Source organism: Engystomops pustulosus, chromosome 4, assembly GCF_040894005.1.
Source record: "Engystomops pustulosus chromosome 4, aEngPut4.maternal, whole genome shotgun sequence".
NCBI lineage: Eukaryota > Metazoa > Chordata > Amphibia > Anura > Leptodactylidae > Engystomops > Engystomops pustulosus.
Window position 1 is genome coordinate 52,857,197 of NC_092414.1, and position 15,302 is coordinate 52,872,498.

Below are 15,302 nucleotides of genomic sequence, written 5' to 3' on the forward strand. Positions count from 1 at the left end.
TTTTTTTTTTAAATTGCCATTAAACACAAAATTATACTAACATAATTATACACATAATGTGTAACAAAGAATGTAAATTAAAATCATTTAAATGAAATAATGCCTGGCATAGAATTGTGCTGTAAGCTGCATCAGGAAATGGCCCAGGCTATAGCTAATGCAGCAGGTATCCCCCGCAGTAGTGACAGAAGAGGGGTGCACAATTCCTGGTGTAAAGCTATTTTAAGAAAAACAGAGTTATGTTTTCATAAAAATAAACACAGCATGAGACAGATAGATGCTAAATGCATTGACCTTTATTGATAAAAGAGCAGGTATACTTTCTCTCCCCAAATATTCGGACTATGTAAAAACAATAAAAAATGTAAATACAATATTATAGAAAAAATATAAAATGTCTATCAAAGCAGTTCTTGTCAAAAAAAAAATTCACATCACATAGAAAATCCACATTAGATATAACAGAAAAAAGTTTGCTTACTTTTTATTTTCATTAAAAGGATTTTCACTTAAAGTGAGCCTGTCACCAGATATGCCATGTTTAGATGGTGACTGGTTCTAATAGCCTATGCTACGCCATTTTTAAAAAATTACTTTGTCAGCATTCTGAATCATTTCAATACTTTATAAAACTTTATTTCATATTACCTGCCTCCCTGGGGGGGGGGGGGGGGGAGGTGCAGAGGGAGATGGATAAGTGAGGAATAGAGGGAATGCATCCAAGTGGGTCAGACACTGGTTGCTGCAGCAAAGGCTATTGGAACCTATCACCAGATAGAAATGAACTTCCAGGTGACAGGTTCGCTTTACATTTATTTTACAAAGATCTGAACAGTGACTTTTGCTATGCTACTGAGCCCTTTAGGTCATTTTGTGCTCTTTAGGATGCAGACACAGAACCTTTACCAAACCACGTTTACTTAGGCTCAGTAAGTTGTAATTTCTGCTCTATGCTTTACCCTTGGACGCTTATTTTCAGACCATTTCCCATGATATCTAGGATATAATGACGATACAGTGTAGAATTACTATTAGGATAATTTTATCATCTTTATACCGAAACACATTCTTTATCTGTCTTTATTTTCTGATTTTAAGCTTTTTATTTTTTTCTTCACTTTTTATAGGATAAACTGGATTCCCACTTAGAGGTTATTGTGATCTTGAAGACTATGGTCACAGGTTAATGGGAAGTGTTTCACTTTGCTGGTCGGTGGTCTGCCTTCCATCATCAGTGACCTTAGATGAGCGCTGCAATAAAAAAGATTATTATACTGTAACTGTAATTATACTGTAAATCTTATTTAAAAAATAATAAGATGACAAACTAATAGTAAAATACATTTTAAGGAATAGAAAGAAACAATTACGGTAAATTGGAAATGTTCATAAAAAACAAAAATGTTAGTATTTTGGTTATTAAGGGACCAAACAAAGACTCTTGTGACAAAAAATAGTATATAAATAAGCATGAACAAACTATTTCGGCCCTTTTTAATACATATAGCAGAATTGTGGTCAGGAACAGGGTCAGTGAATAGCAGAGAATTTTATTTTTGCATCAGTGAATAGCAGAAATATCAGAAATTAAGGATAAAGGAAAAAAATTCCAAATATCAGGTCGACCCTCTGCAATTGAGCAAAATGGAGAGTGGCATTGGAAAAGTATAGTAACCAATACTCTTTCTTGGCAACACTAAGGCTCACAATCAGCGGCTGAGGAGGTTTTAAAGGTTTATTTAGACAAATTTCTCGCCATCATGTAAGAGCAATTATTTCAGCAAAAGAAACCAAAATAGGGTCTCACTTTAGGATTGGGCAAGCAGCAGAAAACTGTTAATGACTACTTCATGGGGTATAAGAGGAGGGCAGAAAATCTGTATTTCAAGGTCTCATCATGAAGGCCTGACTTCTACCCAAACCCATTAATGATGGCACCCAGTGTATCTGAAGGGCTGACACATACATCAATCACGTCATTCCGAAACCAATCAGAGAACAGCTATTGATAAACAGCTATTGGAAAATGAAAGCTGAGCTCTGACTGGTTGCAATGAGCAACTACAGCAGTTCTGAACTCAGACATGTATGATAAATCTCCCCAAAAATGTAATTCTATGGATCTAAGTAGGGACACTGTAATGGCAGTGTCAGTTTACAAGAGATCCTACCATTGCACCTGTCAACAGAACATTTCTAGAAGACTTCCAGATTTTAACCCCTTAGTGACCACACTCATTTCAAAACAGGCATATGTCACTTTTTTTCGGTTATAAATATATAAAGGGCTTTAACTTACTTAAGTGCTTAAGAGTTTGTTTTTCCGGGACACTGTACAAGTTAGTGGAAAATATTGGTTGATATATTTAGCATTTATTTATGAAAAAATTAGCTATTTTCAAACTTGAAAATATTCTGTTTTTTAAACTGATAGTCTTACTACCCAAATTAGTTACTTACTAACATTTATCATATCTCAGCCACTGTTTTTTTAGCATGGCCTGTTTTCTTCACCTTTGGCCTACACAAACAGCAAATCCTCCCTATATTTATTATGGGCGAATAACCCTCCCAAATATACAGTTATTACACATTCAATTGTGGTATAACCTGTATTAAGTTGATATAAAATTGTCATTCTATAAATGAAACCCTTTGGGAGCCAAATAGGCTCCCAAAGGGTTTCATTTATAGAATGACAATTTTTTTGTGATGCAGGAGTTTGGAAGCTTCTTGTACTGTGTATATTACCAGCGCCAGGGAATATTCTGTATGTGGTATCACACTGACATCTAGTGGTCATTCCATACACTTACACCTTCATTTCTTTACGCTTGAAAAGGGTTTTAACTAGTATAAAGAATACTCTCAGGAGATGAGAATCAAATGGTTAATACAGCCACTTATCTCTAGACTTGTTCATTGTTGTTCTATATGAGAGCAGGGTGGTTTATTAGTCCTTAGATTCACATTTAACAGATCTTCTAAAAGTGTTAAAGGATAAGGCAGCATTTGTTAGATAACATCCATGGCTATAGCTGCAGGCTTCCCGTCCTTAACGGGTGTAATATCGTACACAACTTTTATTATGGATCTGCCCTAGAGAACATTTTACCATTCTGCGTGTTGCCTGTAAAGTCACTTAGTGCATCTTATCCCTGGATCTTGTTCTTTTAGGGATATTTTGTGTTTATAGACATCTATACAGTGTACAAATGTTATTGTCCTGTTGGGAACAAATATTACTTCAGCTTTTTGGGGCACAAATGAGCACTGGAGATACTTGTAAATGTATCACATGGAGCTAGAAAAATTGTCCACAGCTGAAAGGACAAAGCTTCTAAAAATGGTTGTAGGCCTCAATATTGCTGATATTATTAGTATTATTACAAAATGGTTATCTCAAGCACATTTGTAGTATCACAGTAGTCCATAAGGTCCAACCTATAATATGAAACGAATGTTTTATTCCCATAACCAGTTATATTTTTTCTCTCCAGAAAGTCATCCTTCTAGAACATGTACATTGAATCCTCCATAACCTCCTGCGGCAGAGAGTTCCATAGGCTCACTCAATCCTTGAGATCCCTGCACTGTCAATCATATGTTTATACTGTCCATTCAGATATTTATACATTGTAATGAGGACTTATTTTCTAAGATAAATAACTCAAAGTTTTGTAATCTGTCATTGTATTATTGTATTATGTTCTTTTATAAACTGGTGTCCAAAATTGTACACACAATCTTCTAGTATCACCTTCTTTATAAGTAAATAGTATAAAATATATAGTTATCTTGATATAGAAACATACACTTAAGTGTCAACCACAACAACCCAAAACCTTTTAAATCCAATTTTTAAATTTTAAAATATACCTGTTTTGACTTACATACAAATTCAACTTAAGAACAAACCTACAGAACCTAACTTGTTCTTTCCTGGGCACTTCTTATACAGTATGTCCTTTTTATACACGGTTGCCGAAAATTGTACACAATATTCCATGTGTGGTCTGCGTGATTTGTATAAGGGTAAAACTATGTCTTTATCTTGAGAATCTATTCCTCTCTTTATACATCCCATAAATGTATTTGGCTTATTACCAGTTGCCTGACTCTGGACACTAAATTTAACTTTACCATCCACCATTACTCTAATTCTTTTTCTGCTGAAGTTTTATTACGTAATTGACTGTTTAGAACATAATTGTACTTTTTGTTCCTACAGCCCAAGTGCATAACCTTACATTTAAAGCTCATCACCATTTCCCTACACAATCCTTCAGATTCCCTCTGTAATATTATACTATCGGCCTTGGTAATAATTACAAAGCTAATTATCATTTGTAAATATTAAAGCTCTACTGTGTAAACTCTCTATGAGTTAGATAAAAAAAAGAAGGGGCCCAATAGTGATACCTGTGGCACCCCACTGGTAAATTCAACACGATCTGGGAATGTGCCATTAACAAGGAGTTTGACCGAACCAGAATTTAAAAAAGCTGTCCAATTGTGGGTGTTAACTGTTTGAATTACTCTTGGCTACATGCATCATCAAGGTGCCAAAATTGTGGCATACCAACTACACCAGCAGGTTAGTGCTGACGCCCAGCCGCAGTTTGTTTAAATGCCAATTAGCACTACTTAAAATCAAACATACAATAGATATTACACTTTTACAGTAAATTCATTTTCCCACTGAAAACACTTAATCACAAGGAACACCACACACTGGTCCCATCCCACAAAACAAATCACACGGATCCAATCACACAAACATAGGAGTTATTATTTCAGGTAATTCCAAGAGCGTGCCCTTCTTTGCTCACGCAACTTTGATGCAGACAACAAGATCATCCCATAGTTACTATCCAGGGGACAATGAATGTAACCGTGGTAATTTCATGGGTGCAGTGTGGAGACATTATGCAAACGCAAGAATAAAAGAGAGGCATATCCATATGACGTGACAGCACAATGAACCCTCTTCAAAAGACAGAATGCTCTGTTTATTTCAGGTAAAGCAGTAGATGTGACAACTGAAAATACATGGTATCAAAAAATCCAAGCTTTTCACAATGTAAATGTAGGGGACACAGAAACTCCATTCATTTTTACTACTACTATTTTTTCCCACAGGGATTTTCATTCACAGAACAACATGTAACATACACTTACAATTTATGAATTGCATGCAAAAAGGAGGAATTTTATGTTTTTTAAAAAGTCAAACTCCGTATGGGTAGGGAGTGTATTACTTCTTTACTTCTGTATTAACTACTTCTTATTTGTTCATTTCATCTGATCATTACTCACCATTGTCTTAAAGAACTGATTCATTTTGCTTTTCTTTGGACCCTTCTTGTCTGACTCCAGAGTTCCTGTATTTGGTTGGCTCATTCTGTGGGACTGGTTATGTTCTTCATATGTTGGGCCATTGGCAACTGATAAAGTAAATGCTGTAAAAGAAAGAAGAAATCATTATTGTTTCCAACACATGGTTAAACTCAATATCTTCATGATGCTCTCCATAAAGAAAACCAGTATCCCCCCAAAGCCTACAAAGACCAATCCCAAGCTAACTAAAATGTGTGCTCTCCATTTATCAGAAGTCAACAGATGTCTATAAACCTTTGAACACAACTTGGATGTAACCAAACCAGGCAAATTACTGTTTTATTATATGGACAATGAACTGTGCCCATTCCCACATGGAGTAACCTGAGGCACAGCTTTTATTTACTTTTTTAACATGTAAATTGAAATTATTTCACATGCTTTAAAATGTTTAAAATTTTGCACATAAACCTGTTGGGCATTGAAAGTTTGGGCTGTTTTTTTTTAAATTCATACATTTTTGCATTCACATTTTATTGAAATGTATTGTTTACTTCTAAGTGTGAGGTAACACGTGGCAGTAACACATACATTTTCAAATGCATCACAATATTTGAGAAATGCAGATTTGCCTACTTGCTTTGCTATCCACATGGGATTTACAAAATGCATGCACTGACACAATTGTAACACATATGTTAACAAAATGTTAATAGATGTGTATGTTAACACATTGTTAACATATGTGTTAATGTCTTGTTAACATATGCATTTTGTAAACGTAATTTGGTAAATCTCCTCTTCTCAACTCTTGTGATGCATTTGAAATAGTTTGCGTTGGTACCGCGTGTGACTGCAGCCTCATATGTCATCATCTCCCTGGAGTGTGACTAGAGTGATACAAGCCACGGCTTTTATCCATGTGGATTTGAGACATTTGCAACAGAAAGTCTTAAAAAAAGCCAAAATTTGCACCTGCCGGGACAGGAAAAAGTGAACATGTTTCACAAGATAGGCTCTAAATAGACCTGCCAAAAATCTCAATTATACACCAAAGAAAAAAACTAAGATACCTGTCCCCAATGTGACTGTCAATGTGGCTTTTGTCAATGACTGGAAAGTGGCTTCTGATAATTTCCGTTAGACCATCCTTTGCCTGCATGAATATGCAATGTAATCTAGAGGTTGCATTTAAAGGAGCAGGAGGAGCTGAATAAATTGTGAATAATGTCCTATCTGCAGGAAATGACGCATTGTTGCCCATCATTTGGGTGATACCTGGTATAGTTGGCATAGAGCGACTTGCAAAGCTCATTTGCTTGAGAACAGAAGAACTTTGTGGTGCTGTTACATGATCTGAAAGGTTGGTGTCACTCATAAATTCCTGCTTTCTTGATAACTGCAAAATAAACACAAGTGCAGATGAGTAATAGAATCATAGAATCATTGGGACTTATTTATAATGCAAGGCAACAAGTCACAGCTACATGGATTGCACAATGAACACTTCCTGTAACCCTTTGAATGCACGTTCAGCATGAGTAGGAGCTTTCTCTAGCTAAAAGTTAAACAAGAATCCCCATCCAGGCCATAACATTTTTCATGAAATATGGAGGACAAGTTTGTCCATGGTTATTCCCATCTTGGCGAAAACCTTATTGAGAGGAGATTGCTGATTGCCGCTTTTTTTTTGCCTCTCATGAAGGTAAATGGGCCATCGAATCTGCATTGCATTGCAGATCACGTCAGAGTCTGATCAGGGAGCGATCAGGGTTTGGTCAGAGAAAAACGGACATTTCTCATCAGAGTTTAATCAGTTTTCAGTCAGAGTTTGTTCAATGTCTCAGTTTTTTTACGAGTGTTTAATTGATGTTTTTAATGCATTCTCAATACGTTTTTCCTGCGCAGATAATGCACGTGAAAAGAACTCAGGGCTGAGGTCTATCTTTTCTATGGCAATTGCTGTGTGAAAAACACATTGGACTTGCATTGCACTTGCAGGTGTCTCAGAGTGCAATGCGGTTATCATGCGCGTGACTTGCAAAAGTAGAGCATGCTGAGATTTTATTGCACGTTAAAAAAATAATGTGCATGCGTGGGTGAAAATAAATGCAAGTCTGAAAAAACCCATTGATTACAATGGGTCAGAGCGCAATGCAAGTTCAGTGCATCAAAAGCACACACAGAACACGCGCATGAAAAACGCAAGTATGAAAGGGGCCTAACATTTTATATTTTTCCAATGCTGGTCAGGGCATGCCACTCGTCTGCAGGAACTCTTGATAAATCCGTTAAGATGAAAGATGAGCAGGGACTCCCTAGGTGACCAAGTCTGTCCTCATGCTCACAGATTGAAACATAAAAATTAAGCATTAGTAGGTATTACATTTATTACCCCTTACTATTTTGTTCCAGCCCCAGATCAGATCCCTAAATCCAAAGATAAGACTAGTAAATTTAATTATGCCCATACTGGTAGGTTGATTAGATTGTGAGTCCCATTGGGGGCGGGGCCAGATTTGGCAAGCTCTGTGTAGTGCTGCGTAATCTGGGTGCGCTATATAAGAATTATTATTATTATTATGCCCAAGAAAAGACCTCAACATTAATTCCCTATCCCAGTATTAATAAAACCCCTCAACACACCACTATATTATGAGACAACCATAACAACACTGTAGAATTCAGAGTGATATTAAAGGGGTTGGACTAAAAGTTGTTGTTGGCCCAATTGACCCCAGAGGCACAGACACTTAGAATATCCGCTCCAGACCCAACCTAAAAAATTAATCAGACCTTTCCTGCCCAAATGTCAGGAATGGATTCATAAAATCATTTTTTATTTTAGGCAAAATCAGAAATAAAGAAAGGAAAAAAGACAAGAAGACAAGTGAAATCACTGAACCTCTATGTCAGTGATGGCTAACCTATGGCACTGGTGCCAGAGGTGGCACTCAGAGCCCTTTCTGTGGGCACTCAGGCCATCATCAGAGATGACTCCAGGTATCTTCCTGCAGTCCCAGACAGCCCAGGATTTTCTGTGCACAGAGCTATTTTAAAGTGACAGGACTGCCTGGGACTATTTTCTGCTTTATTGGTGTCCTCAGGTGCTGGTATCAATGAAAACTGTGACAGAGAAGGGAGTATAAATCACAAATTAAAGGAAACCTACCACTTGTAGTGGCAGGTTTCCGATGAAAATACCGGGCACCAGCTCAGGGTGAGCTGGTGCAGGAGCTTATTTTAGTTAGTGTTTTAAACCGCGGTATAAAACACTTTTTAAACGTTATAGCCGGCGCAGGCAGGTACGCGCTCGTCGCTTACCGTGCACGCGGCTCTCATTCACTTCCTATGTAGCCGCGTGCACGGTAAGCGCCGAGCGCGTACCTGCCTGCGCCGGCTGTAACGTTTAAAAAGTGTTTTAAACCGCGATACCGCAGTTTAAAACACTAACTAAAATAAGCTCCGGCACCAGCTCACCCTGAGCTGGTGCCCGGTATTGCCATCGGAAACCTGCCACTACAAGTGGTAGGTTTCCTTTAAATTTCTTTGTTGGCACTTTGCGATAAATAAGCGGGTCTTTGTTGTAGTTTGGGCACTCGGCCTCTAAAACGTTTGCCATCACTGCTCTATGTTGTATCCACTTCTCAGTAAATCCACAAAAGGTATTGCTTCAGTTAGCTGGGAGTGCACCTTTATTCCACTAGATGGCAGTTTTAGCAAGTGAAACGGCTAATGAAGAAATATATTTTTTACACAACTTTTTAAAGGTTATTTTTGGTGCTTTTTCCAAAATAAAGATTATATGAAGAAAACTTAGTAATTTTTTTCTCTGAGTCTGTTTTTGCTGCAACCATTCTAATAAGGATAAGTTCCTTACCATAGTTGCAGCGCCCAGCACAGGGCACACACATGACTGGAGAAATATTACAGCGCCTAGTAAACATCTGCCAAGGTAAGGACAAAGAGAAGTTTCCTGACTCAGCACAATCATCTTTAATAAATCCAAGTCTCAAGCATACAGAGAACTGAAAACCACAGGTCTACAGCCTGGACGCTTGGAATCCCCTTATGTAATACTACTATTAATTACAAAAATGTAAATTGGTCTCTAAAGAGCTCTGCAAATAGGGGTTTGGAAGATACAGCACCATATATTACCATATCTGAAGGGAGGGCCTGAAATCTTTTAATACAGTATATGTCCAGCTAAGGACATGGAAGTACAAGATAGTACATCATATTACATGAAACACAGAGGCCATTATATACAATGGCCAGGACAGGAGGCCACAGTTTGAGGAGGATGGAGGACAGGTGGTCACAGTATAAGGAGGATAGAGGAAAGGAGGTCACAGTATAAGGAGGATAGAGGAAAGGAGGTCACAGTATGAGGATAGAGGAAAGGGGGCCACAGTATGAGGAGGATAGAGGAAAGGAGGCGCCAAAGTAAGAGGAGGATGGAGGACAGGTGGTCACAGTATGGGGAGGATGGAGGAAAGGAGGCCCCAGTATGAGGAGGATGGAGGACAGGTGGTCACAGTATGAGGAGGATGGAGGAAAGGAGGCCCAAGTATGAGGAGGATAGAGGACAGGGGGTCACAAAATGAGGAGGATGGTGAAAAGGAGGCCACAGTATGAGGAGGATGGAGGACAGGTGGTCACAGTATGAGGAGGATGGAGGACAGGTGTTCACAGTATGAGGAGGATAGAGGAAAGGAGGTCACAGTATGAGGAGCATGGAGGAACGGAGGCCACAGTCTGAGGAGGATAGAGGAAAGGAGGTCACAGTATGAGGAGGATGGAGGAAAGGAAGCCACAGTATGAGGAGGATGGAGGGCAGGTGGTCACAATATGAGGAGGATAGAGGAAAGGAGGCCACAGTATGAGGAGGATGAAGGACAGCTGGACACAGTATAAGGAGGATGGAGGAAAGGAGGCCACAGTATGAGGAGGATGGAAGACAGGAGGCCACGTTATAAGCAGGGTGGAAGACAGGGAAAACAATAAGATGAGGGTGTAGGACAGGAGGCCACAATTTGAGGGGTTGGAGGACAGGGGCCACAATGGGAAGTGGAGAAAGAGAGGGGCCAGCTTGTTGGAGATGTATATAGAGCATGTAACTATGCTCTTGTCAGCCTGGAAATGTTCTATCTATTACACAGATGTTTTTAGAATTAGGTTCACCAGTTTAAAAGTCACAAAGTTCTTAAGATCAAAAAGCATATGGATTGCTCAGGCAAATTTAACCATAATGTGTAAAATTTTCCTGCAGCAAGATTTCCCTGAAATGTTAGCTGCCATGAGATCTGAACGGGCGCCTACTTTTCAGGCAGCTAAACATAAATGAGTAGGTTTCATGAATAAGCCCTGTAGCCCTAGAACTAATTCAGCGTTTTCATTTATAAAGTGTACTAAACATTTATGATTTAAAGATGTGGAGTGTGGCATTTCTTTATCACTCACAACACATAAGCACCAGAGGATTCTGTCAGAGGAACTGCTGGTAGAAATCTATAATATATGCAGAACACAGCTAGGACAGACAGAAAAGGTGTATTGCTGGTGTCAAACATTTTACATATGCAATTCTATAATGGTAAATAAACCATCTGCTACTTTCAAGCCTGAATGGAAATCTAAGGAATCAATTATTATCCAGAAGATTGTGTACTTGTCTAACAGCATTGCATTTCCAGTCCATTGGATTATTCCACTGAGCACTGCAGCAGTCACATCCTGGATGGGATTTAGAAAGTTTTATCCACACACTGTAAGACTGTGATACAAAGGGGTCAGCATTAGGAGCCTTAACCCTAATAGGACTAAACCCTTTTTCGTTTTTGCTTTTCTGTTTTTTACTCCCCTCATTCCAGAATTGATACCTTTTTATTTTTATGTTTACAGGGATGTATGAGGGCTTGTTATCTGCGGGACAAATTGTACTTTTTAGTGGCACCATTTAATATTCCATGCAATCTACTGGAAAGCTGGAAAAAAATTGCAAGTCCGGTGAAATGAACAAAAAAACACAATTGTGCCGTTTTCTTGTGGGATCTGTTTATACAGCTTTCATTCTATGCTCCAAATGACACCTCCTCTTTATTATTTGGTCGATACAATCACAAGGATACCAAATTGATATAGGCTTTATAAGGTTTTAGTCGATTTTGAAAGATAAAAATTTGTAGATAAAAAGATGGCGTATGAACTTATATCAATTTGGCAGCTATATGACAGTTTGATATTTTTTATTCGAATATTCATGGAAGAAAAAAATATCAAAAAAGTGCCAATTCGGGCATTTGGGCGCTATTTACAGTGTTTACGGCCGGGAATAATTTTTTATATTTTAATAGAACAAGCATTTTGGGAGTTGACGATACCTAAGGTGTACGATTTTTACAGTTTATTTTTATATGTGATGCCAGCACCAATCGAAAGTAACAGGCGGGTGTTAGCTGGAGCTCTTTCCATTCACCCCCTGCAGCACCAAGACGTAATAGTACGTCCTGGTGTGCGTAGGGGTTAAACATGGTGAAACAGAGGTTGGGGATTCTGTTTTTTATACAACAATTGGGGATATTTAACAATTGCACTGCTAAATAAACCGGCAGATGTATCCTACGGCGCTTCCAATTGAAGAAATGTAACTGTGTGAAGATAATTTCCCATACATGTAGCCATGTTGTCACATTGAAATTAGATTGTTGTCCTTGGATACGACCACCCCTGCTGTAGTGATTGCACAAAGAAACAAATTGTTTTTGCAAATGAAATGTACCAGAAGTTACTGCATCACACATCCATCATGCGATAATGAACACTGAACCCAGGTGGTCAGCCAGGGCTCAATTGCGGATGTCTGGCCACTGCAAGGGACAACAACACTACATTTATAGACATTTTTTTAATAACATCAAATATAAGGCATGTATTAATGGCAGCTGAATTAAATTGAATGTGAACGCCCAGATGGGAATACTCCTTTATCTTTTACTGTGGTCAAGTGGTTTCAGTGCCTTTGTGGCAATGAATTTAATGTATGTTAAAGTGGACCCGGTCACAACACTGGTCATTAGTGTTGACTACCTGAAAACTTTAAACTTCCATACTGGACACACTTATTGTCTGAACACTAATTGTTCAGACACAGCATCATTAAGGTCATTAATAAATATACTATAAAAATATGTATAAAATATGTTCATATATTAAAGCAGATTATTTTAGATAATTTTTGAAATTTTCTAATAGGGAGAGTTGTGAACATTTTTCTATTATACTTTGTTAACTGCTCGGCTCTATTGCACTGTCTATTCACATCCTAAGTATCTGTTCCAAAATCTGAACAGAGAGTAATTGTCTAACTAAAAGGAAAGATGATTTATCAGCCTGTTTTTTTTGTACAAACTAAGCAGGATTTTTCTAATAAAATAAATTACAAAAAAATAAAAATAAATACAAATTCACAACAATTCCCTGACACAATATTGAAGATCATTTGAAATGAGAGCATTTCTTTAAGCTCAGCGGTGCCTATATGAAGCAGCTTTGTGTATGTGTGTTAGTCTGCTTTTCTTTCACTCATCTTCTCTACGTTCTTTTTTTAGGCATCTTTGATCTCATACTTCTTTAAACTTATGTTCCATTTTCAGAAACCAAATGGGATTTAGGAGAGAATTTTAGTGGAGTAAGGATTTTTGGAGGCAAACTGCTTAATAACTTAACTAAAGTTAGGTCCTATCCACCTAGCTTGCGTTCCATCAGACTAATAGGGCAGCTGGCCGTGCATGACAGTTCTGCTCCATTAATCTCAATGGAGCCGACGGAGATGGGTGAGTGCAGCGCTCAGCAATTTCTGTAAGCTCCATAGAGATTAATGGAGCAGAACGGTCATGCATGGCAGACTGCTCTATTAGCCTGATGGAGCGACAACGGGTCCGATGGACCCCTCATTTTTGAGATCTGAGGGGGTCTCACCACTGAGATCCTCACTGATCTGCAAGTTAGCCCCTCCCCCCATCAACCCCCTCCTAGCCCCCTTGGCATGGAGATGATGTAAAGGGTAAGTAATCTATTGAATAAAGGGGTTCAATAGCAATTGTAATTATTTCAAGGCTTCAACACCAGTTTTCTGGCATAGAAGCACTGATAAATGTCCCCTTGATATGTGTGTCTTGAAGTCCTTTGCCAAATTATATGTCTTATGTCTCCATAGATACTAACTACAAACAAAACTAGTATAGCTTGATACTGTAGACACTAACCATATTTAGCATTGAGATATAATTGTAATAATAATGATGTAATAATAATTCCTTTATTTATATAGCGCACAGAGATTACACCGCGCTGCACAGAGCTCGCCAAATCGCTCACTGTCCCCAAAGGGGCTCACAATCTAATCGACCTTCCAGTATGTTTTGTAGTGTGGGAGGAAACCAGAGCACCCAGAGGAAACGTACACAAACACGGAGAGAACATACAAACTCTTTGCAGATGTTGACCCTGGGACCGTATTTCTTTCTAATATGCATTTAGTGATTCATGCCTAAGCATATTAAGTTACTGCATTTATTACAATAAGTTTGTAAACGGATATACTGTTTGTAAGACAATTTGCAAGAAATTGTTAAGCAACTCACTCTCTTTGACTCTGACAGCGATGCCTCAGAAGCAGTTTTTTCCTCAGAAAACACAACACTGTTCCTTTTGTTTTTCTTGCGAGATCTCCGCAATTTCACATCATGTTCACTGGACACTGGAGAAGGATTGCCTTCATTTTCAGATGGTTTTGTTTTGGACACAGATGCTTCAAGATCAAAGCTGGTCAAAATCAAAATCAAAGCATTCCATTAAGAATGAATTGTACAATTATACCAAATTATTATTATCTATATGGCAAATAATTAAACACTGTTGTATGAGACAATGATGTATCATTTAAGAACTATGTGGATAGCATAAGTAAAGGAATTTGCTTTCAACGACGTAAACTCATAATTCCCAATGTGGACATTGGACGGAGTTCAGGCCAAATTAGTTGTAAGGAAAGAGCAAAAAAAAAAGCAAAGTGGGCAACGTGCTAGAGAACAGCACACAATTTCCTAAATGTCAAGGTCATTGTGTAGTTCTGTGCAAATATATCCTAATATGAGTAAAATTAAAGAACACTTAGAGAATATTTTCAGTCACTTGCAAGTTATTGGTTTTAATCTGGCAAATGGCACATTTCCTTAATTATCTGATAAACTGGCAGCCTAACTTTCCAGTTTTCATTGACTTTGCAAAAATGATGTGCTGTTCCACTGTGACTGAAACCCTCCAGCAGCAGGTTGTCTAGATGAAGGCCAAAGGGGTGACCCTATAAGACATAGCAAGAGAAGTTGGTCATCCAGGTCTGTGATTTCTAAAGTATTGCATTTTTATGACATCACAAACTCATATATACCAAAACTGTTTAGAAGGGGTATTATAATAAATTAGGAAGGCCACTCAGTGGATATTTCATATGTGGGGGGTTAGCATGGTCTGTTGTTTTGCAAGCTGTGTATACTATTTAAGAGCACTGTTTTTAGGTGACAGTTTACTGTAAGTGACTGTTGTATTTTTAAGGGTGCAGTGTGGAGATGTGCTTGTGGCAATGGAAGACATCTTGCAAAACATTTGACAGTAATAAATCATGTTCAGGAGAAATTGCAACAAAGTCATCCTCCTGATGGAGCAAGTGTTTACCTGGAAGGTACTAGACAACACCAATGTCATGTATAACATACTGTATGTACATGTGTAATGTTAGCCACAGAGGGTCAGTGAGCCAGTGCTTTCTGGACTTCTAGGGATGAAGGTGCTATAAATAAAGATTATTATAATTATTGTTAGTAAATGCTGTTTAAATATTGGTCTGTAGATTCAGTAGATGGACTAAAGTAGACTATCAAGGGGTGCTCGGAGGAGGC

The 15,302-nt window shown here is 38.1% G+C and overlaps 1 protein-coding gene across 2 annotated transcripts in view; it reads right to left on the reverse strand.

The window, feature by feature from the left end:
• Positions 1–272: 272 nt before the first annotated feature.
• The window catches only part of DOCK2 (dedicator of cytokinesis 2), a 471,688-nt gene continuing 456,658 nt past the window's right edge, over positions 273–15,302 (reverse strand). The window contains exons 49-52 of one of the 2 annotated variants that reach the window (XM_072145916.1): positions 13,989–14,169; positions 6,619–6,739; positions 5,320–5,462; positions 273–1,251 (exon numbers count right to left, since the gene is read on the reverse strand). In XM_072145916.1, the coding sequence (XP_072002017.1) occupies positions 1,177–1,251; positions 5,320–5,462; positions 6,619–6,739; positions 13,989–14,169 (520 nt within the window). In that variant the 3' untranslated portion in view covers positions 273–1,176. The remainder of the gene's footprint in view (positions 1,252–5,319; positions 5,463–6,618; positions 6,740–13,988; positions 14,170–15,302) is intronic. The other variant, XM_072145917.1, reaches the window with a different exon arrangement.